At 43.6% G+C, this 8,108-nt stretch overlaps 1 protein-coding gene across 1 annotated transcript; it reads right to left on the bottom strand.

Moving 5' to 3' along the window:
- Positions 1-247: 247 nt before the first annotated feature.
- LOC310782226 (uncharacterized protein) lies at positions 248-2,424 on the bottom strand (the record flags this gene model as incomplete). Its single annotated transcript, XM_083642909.1, has 6 exons — positions 248-438; positions 556-659; positions 896-1,035; positions 1,162-1,311; positions 1,458-1,571; positions 2,250-2,424. 6 exons carry the CDS (start codon positions 2,422-2,424, stop codon positions 300-302), a joined length of 822 nt encoding a protein of 273 aa, XP_083499035.1. The 3' UTR covers positions 248-299.
- Positions 2,425-8,108: the final 5,684 nt, after the last annotated feature.

Below are 8,108 nucleotides of genomic sequence, written 5' to 3'. Positions count from 1 at the left end.
AGGAGGGCCAAAACGTCATCTAATATGCGCGTGAAGCACCGGAAATTGAACAGTGATGTAAAACAGGAACGGAAGGTAGGAAATGAGCAAACGTCAGTGATGCTGAAACGGGTCCTTTAAAGTTTGGCCGACATTTTGCAAACAGATTATCTCAACTGTACCGTAAACATGTTATATACATGTTATATACTGAAAGACAGCAGCTGATCCAAGTTTTGTCTCTCCTGGAAAATCTACGAATGCACGTAGGTAAATATTTAACAAGGGGCTTTAACAAAGCTGTTGTTATTGAGTAACTGTCACACCTTCTCACAGACCCAGCCGTTCTTTCTGTCACATGACTCATCAGTCCATTTCTTCAAAGGGTCAGGATAATACACATTCAGCTCAACACAGTCCTTGTCATCATGATTGCTAGGCGACAACCCTCCCCAATACCTGAAACAGAGAACAAGGAGTCAAACCCTGTGGTGAAGACGTCGTTCATACTGTAGTAGCGACAGTGACTCTGAAGTCTCACACCAATGGGTCAGAACAAATGTAATCAGATCTTACACTGTGGTCAGAGGGGATCCATCCACCCATCTCCAGGTCCCTTCTTCATCTCTGTCTTTCAGACCAATCCACACCCTCGTGATGTTTAGTCTAGCCAGGAATTCCTGTTTGTGGAGATGCAATTAAAAGGTTCACATGCACGCACGTCGCACGCACGCACACATGCACGTGTGTGTGCACACACACACACACACACACACACACACGCACACAAACACACACACAATATGCACGCACACACACAAACAACACGTGCGCGCGCACACGCACGTGCGCGCGCACACACACACACACACACACACACACACACACACACACACACACACACACACACACACACCTGTTCCTCTCTGCTGTTGATGATCACCAGATCAGCTCCTCTCTTCAGACACTTCTGTCTGCTCTCTTCCCAGGCTTTCAGCTCATCAGAGACATAGTACCACTTCGAGTCAAATTCAGTCCAACAATTATACCTTTGGGCTGCGACAAATCAAGACAACACAACAAAACATCATGTATGTTAAATGATCACACTCACACATGAAATAATATGTGAACTGCCTTCATTTAATGATATCATTTAACTTGTGATAAACATTTACTCACTCTGGGTACATAAACTCTCTCCCAGGATGGTCTGTAACTGGTCTCTCTCTTTCATCAGTCTGTTGTTACTTGTCTGTAACTGGTTTCTCTCACTGGTGAGGTTAGCATTGTGATTGCTCAGCTTGTCCAAGCTGGTTTTCTCCTGAATGACTACCATAGCAGAAAAATGACATGTTGGGGTCTCATACCATATAACATGCAGATCACTTATTTAGGTGATCTACATAATATATATGTATAATATACACATATATATTACATATATGTATAATAGCATCACCAAACTGAAAACTCACATTGGAGTCCCAGGCCGATGATCCCAGCCAGGAGGAGAAGACACAGCAGCCCCAGAAACACTGCAGCAGCTCGGAAACCATTCCTCTTTTCTGGCTTTACAGTTACTCGAGTGACTGTGGACACAAATAAACTGTGTTGGGGAAAGTTGCTTTTAAAAGTAATTTGTAAGCAAGGCACATTATTACTAGTTATGGTACAGACTTATTCGTTATTAAACTTGTTAGAGTTTTGCGTTTTACACGTCAAAGTACACTGCCAAGTGTGTAGTAGGCATACTGCCAATCATTTTAAAACGCAATGCAATATGCTCTGTTTTTAAAATAGTAAGCAAATGTCATTAAATATGAAGGAGACTTAAGCTTGCACTTTTCCAATTAGTGGCATGTTGTCTGCACAAGATGCTGTGAGATTTTCTCTCTTTTTTCTTTACTTTATATATAGATAGATAGATAGATAGATAGATAGATAGATAGATAGATAGATAGATAGATAGATAGATAGATAGATCGATAGATCGATAGATAGACATACATACATAGATACACACATAGATACATACATACATACACTGTACATACATACATACATACATACATAGATACATACATACATAGATACATACATACATAGATAGATACATACATACATACATACATACATACATACATACATACATACATACATACATACAGTACATACATACATACATACATACATACATAAATACACACACACACACACACATAGTACATAATGTACATACATACATACATACATACATACATACATACATTGGTGTTGACCCCCAGTAGTGTCCGGTGGCGTACTCTCCTCCACCGAGAGGTTGTCACAGATCCTGATGCTGTCTGCGCTCTCATAGATGTCCACAGTCCTCTCCTCCTTCTCGCCTCTCTGATATCTAACTTTCTTGGTGAGGTCGATCTTGGCGTACAGGTCTGCAGACATCACTGTGTAATCACTGTGTTTTCTCACCACACATCAGCTGTGTACAGTACCTCAATCAATTCAGTACTACTGTAGTACTACAGTATACTGTAGGGTGCTCTATTCTGCTCTGCTCAAGACTCCAGCAACTCACTGTGTTTCAACTGTATTTTGTAAAAATAGAAAATAGAGGAAGTCACGGCCAGTGTTGGGCAAGTTACTCAGGAAATTGTAATTAGTCACTTATTACTGATTACTCCTTTAAAAAGTAATACAATTATTTTACTTATTACTTGGTTTCAAAAGTAATTTGTTACATTACTCGTTACTTTACTATATTACTTTAGCTACGCCAGTTCAGAAAAACTGACATACAACCAGTTTAGCCAGCTCCTTTTACAACTGAATCCACTTTATTGGAAAAATAATTAATCTTACAGCAGGAGTCAACATTCAGCCAAACTGCAGACTTTTTGTTTAGTTGCCTACCTAGTACAAAAATATTAATTGTTTTCTGGCAACGCAGAAGCCTCATAGCCAGACCTATCTATCTCCACACTTCGTTTTAGAGCTGTGCCAGTGCTGGAGAATGTAATGCAGTAACTTGAAGTTACTTGCCAACTATAATATAATTACTTTTTGAAAATTGTAGTCCCTTACATTACTAGTTACTGGTAAAAGTAATAAATTACAGTAACTAAGTTACTGTAACTAAGTTACTGCCCAACACTGGTCACGGCAGGCCCGGCGCCACGGGGAGCTAGTGGGGCCTTTGCCCCCTCAGTTGTATTTTCTGCCCCCCCCCCCCCCCCCCCCAGTTGAACTCCTCTTCTACTATCATGGGACAGGTGTATTTTATATCATGTGTACCAGGCTATTATATTATGTAACAGATTAAAATTATATGTTGACTGTCTGTGTGCATCTATAGGCTGTACGGCTTCAGAGGTTGACTTCATTTAAAGCAGCTACGAGCAAGATTTTCGATTGTTATTAAACAGTCTAAATTTAATATCGATGCCTCACATCTTACCTCAGATAGTAGGAAGTGAAATGAAACGGTTTGCAGCAGCCATTTCGGCCATAACCACAAAATAACTTCCAAAAAACCTGTTAGAATATAACGAGATATGTTCCCGAGAGTATGCATGGCGTTCTCCTTGTTTATGGTATGTTGCTAGGCAGCGCGAAGGGGGGAAGACAGGCAGCTGCGTTTCACTTCCGGGTTTCACTTCGGGTTTATCCGGTTCGCCGGTAGGCAGAGAGAGAGAGAGAGCCCCCTTGTGACGCGAGTTTAGACAGACACAGACTTAATAATCATCAAGAGAGCAATCTCCGATTCACACGGCTTTGGTCTCAGCTACTATTATAGGTAAGATGTGATGCATCAATATTGTAATTATACTGTTTAATAACAATCGAAAATCTTGCTCGTAGCTGCTTTAACACCGGTAACTCCGGGGGGAACATAGAGCCTCGTATACAGTCTGTTACAATAAAGAAGCCCAGAGCACATCGCTCGGCACTTTGTGCAGTTGCTCTGGCTTCAGATTCAGTTCTGCATCCCGGGCAGTCTAGTCAGTCACAGCTAGCGACAAAATACTTGTGCATGCTGCAGGAACTCAATTCATTATTTTATAGTATTGCGCTAAAGTATTAACCATAGTTGTGTCCTGGAAGATTTTTGGTGGCAGCACATAGCCTATATAGTCCCATATTTATGAGATTTATGAGATTTCATGTGACATAAAATGCATTGAAATGTAGTGTGTGTGTAGACCAGATTTCAACTCTCAGTTACACAATAAATCGGACAAATACCAATTCACACAGTATCAATATTGCCTCTATTTCAAGCTACAAAGAACGTTTTAACAATATGATGAACCAAATTGTGTTTTTTGACACGTTGATGATGTAACCGCATTTTCGCCGGTTGAAAAGAGGATGGAATTAGGTCTTAGATGTTCAAACCCAATATCACCCAGGTTCCAACTAAAAATCAACGTTGAAAAAACGGTTTGTGCTCGCTGGGATAGTGCTGTTGTAACTAAGTAAAAGTCCATTGGTTGTGTGAATAGAATTACGCACAATACATACCTCACTGCTGTTTGTATCTACAGTAGCCTATACTGTAAAGTACAAGTATTTTTACACTTGATCTCCACCATAGATTACTATTGCAGTTGATTAAAACATGAGTGGATTTACTCCATTCATGCCAGCTTATGTCCAGAGGGGGAAATATTCAGGAGAAAACGATAGTGCGTGTGTGCGTGCGTGCGTGCGTGCACATATAGCATAGTGTGTGCTAAGAGGTCTGCTTGGAGCCCTGGAGGTATGGGGATGGGGGCTGTGTGCTGCACTCACATGAACTCCTCGCTTCCAGCAGAGCTCAGGAGGACATTCAGCTTGTTGACAAAGAAGCCTTGTATCGTGTTGGAACACCACATAAGGTCGTGACCTTTTGTCGCCCTCGGCGCCGCTTCAAACTTCCAGACCTCCACTCAACTCAACTCCAAAACGAACAGTCTGGGCCCCAATTAATGACAGAGTAGATCTCCTCTTCCTCATATGCCTCTGTTTCATTACCATGCTCAACTGTTGGCACCGGTGGGTACCGGTATCCTGTAGGCACGGTTGTGTAGTTTGACATGTATGTTTTATAGTCGTTTCTGAGCCACCTGATAACGCTCACAAAATATCTTACAATTGGTTCATTTGAATTTTGATTCCAGCCAAAACATACAATGGAGCTCTCATGGCCGATGGACGCGTTGCATCGGACATATGGAGAGTGTCGTGGCCTCAGCCGGGCCAGTTGGTGGCATTCTTCATAACATGGATTAGATAACGCTGTCCTGATTGTAGATCAGACTATGCTATGTTCTGTCTCTTTGTTGTGGTCTAGTAGCTGACCTACTCACAGGGACACACGTAGATTGGAGGGAAATGAAGTGGAGATGAACTCTGTGACTTTGAAAGACTGTATAGTCAGTCAGAGAAAATTGTGAAAAACTAGATGGCACTCAGACGAGCGCATACCTCTACCAACACTATACAATTGCCAATAAATACCCGTTCCATGTCAGATTTGCAGGTTGATCTGCATGTTCAAATTCTAATGATATAATTCTAAATGATCTCAACACCACATGGACAATCACCACTCATCACAATAATGATGAGTGGTGGATCTTCTTCTGAGTAATTATGAGAAGCCCAGTCTGAAGGTCCAAGGTGTGTCCAAGGTGCGAACCAAATTCACGTCTCTTCGTTTGCTTTCACACTGCAGTTATGCCAGCACACCAGAGGACTTTTAACATGACATACCTGGGTGGGCTGCCTCTCCCTATACTTGACATTGATTGGTTTGTAGATGGGAGTACATCTGACGTTCGGCGTGTTGTGAATGGGATTTTTTGTTATTGTTTTTTTATGGGTTTGTTGGTATTGGGAGGGAGGGGGAACGAGGGATTTCCTTTGCCATTTGAAACATAGCGTTTCGGGGGCTATCTCACGCCACTTTGGAAAGTTTCGTCTGGGTGTCCGAGGCATCCCAAACACCAAGATGATGCTCTTTGATGATGTCACACTACAAGAGGTAAAGACGCGACCAAATCATGTTCATATCGGGCTGAATTTGTGTAGTCTGAGCCCGGCATTAAGGGCCTTGCTCAAGGGCATCTTAGCAGTGGCAATGAGGTAGGGGCAAACGCTGCTTTTTCACTTTCCCCAACCAGATTTATCCTGCCAGTCTGGGGATTGAACCGTCAACCTTCCGAGCACAAGCTCGCTTCTCTCACCTTTGTGCGACCACTGACCCCATTGTGACATCATCAGTGATGTACAGTAAATCCCTCTCTACTTGTGCATTGTGACATCTCAGTGATGATTAATGATGACATCAGTGACATCATCAGTGATGTGCTGGTGGTATAAATAGTACCACTAGATGGTGAACCAGAGCTCTATCTAACCTCTGTCCAGTTCGCTTTGCCCTTTCAGCGTCACTGAGAGACAAAATGGCGTCCAGATCAGAGGAGGATCTCTCCTGTCCTGTCTGCCGTGACATCTTTACAGATCCTGTCCTCCTGTCATGTAGCCACAGCTTCTGTAAAGCTTGTCTGCAGAGCTGGTGGACACAGACTAATACACACGATTGTCCACTTTGTAGGCAAATATCTTCACAGAGTGAACCACCTCGTAACCTGGTGTTAAAGAACCTGTGTGAGGCTTTCTTGGTGGAGAGAGATCGGAGAGCTTCAGCAGGATCTGAGCTTCTCTGCAGTCTGCACTATGAGAAACTCAAGCTCTTCTGTCTGGACCATCAGCAGCTAGTGTGTCTCGTCTGTCGAACTTCGGAAACACACAGCAACCACAGAATCAGACCCATCGACGAAGCGGCACGGCATTCCTTTTGTCTGTTTCTGTTTTTAAATAGAGGAAGAGGAGGCCACTATGAAGAAGACGACGGAGTCTGAGCAGAGAGATAGCTCTTTCAGACACAGTCAGAGCCATAGAGAAGGAGCTGAGAGCTGAAGATGTCTCTGTCCTGCAGATCTGCAAGGCTACAGTGGAAAGAGTCCAGTGGCCCTTGTTGGAGGATCCACAGCTGGTCTCAGGAGCTCTGATAGATGAGGCCAAACACCTGGGCAACCTGAGCTTCACAGTCTAAGGACAGGATGAAGTCCTGTGATTCTAGACCCAATCATTGCTTGTCCATACCTTACTCATCCTGTCTGAAGATCTGATCCGTGTGAGGAGAGACACCAGCTTCATGACAACCCAAAGAGGTGTGATCAACGCTGGTTCTGTCCTGGGTTCTGAGGGCTTTAACTCAGGAACTCACAGCTGGGATGTTGAGGTTGGGGTCAGTAGATACTGGCGTCTGGGTGTGTTAGAATCTTGTCCAGAGGAATGGAAACATAGGTTCTGGATTATGGAGCATATGGTTCTAGCTCGGTGAATACACAGCATTCTGCTCACCACATCCAGTCACTGATCTCCCAGCAGTAGCGGAGGGTACACTGGGGCAGAGGGTGCGCCCACCCTGGGCCTACTCGTCAGTGCCCCCATCAAAAAAAAATGTTGCAGGCCAGGCCACCGGGCATCGGCCCGACGTGCCCGATTAAGGTGCTCTTATACTCAAGCAAGCTCGTTGGGGGTGGGGCCCCGCGAGTCTCCGCAAGTCACCGTGCAGACCCCGCGCTGGGGCTGATGCCATTATACTCAGAAAGTGATCAGCATGTATTGTACAATGGTAATAGTGAGAACAGCCCGTGAAAAGTCGCAATGAAACGCTATTATGTGCAGTACTGAGTGCGCTTTCACTCTCAAATGACCGCACATCAGCACATGAAGAAATCACCAAACTTGTTTTTACTGAAAGCCGTTTTACTTCTCAGCCCTGATTACCTACTCTGTGCTGCTTTTAATCTCTCTCAATAATGCTCTCAACACAACACATTTACTTGGTGAAATGACTAAAAACGAACAATTGCAAATCAAAGTTTATAGCCTACCACATGGGTCAAGAAATGTGGCGAAAACACAGCTCAGTGTTCAGGGCTCAGTGGCTTGAAAGTGGCCATGTTTGGAGAGAAGCCGTGCGTTGCTCGCGCTGTGAGAAAAAAAATCCGGCACACGGTGAGCGCCCGACAGAGGTAGCGAATAACCACGCCCAACAAATTTCAATAGACAAT

Source organism: Poromitra crassiceps, assembly GCF_964638095.1.
Source record: "Poromitra crassiceps genome assembly, chromosome: 9".
In the NCBI taxonomy this organism is placed as follows: Eukaryota; Metazoa; Chordata; class Actinopteri; order Beryciformes; family Melamphaidae; genus Poromitra; species Poromitra crassiceps.
The sequence above is the reverse complement of the archived record's forward strand: the minus strand, read 5'-3'. Positions and strand labels throughout refer to the sequence as shown.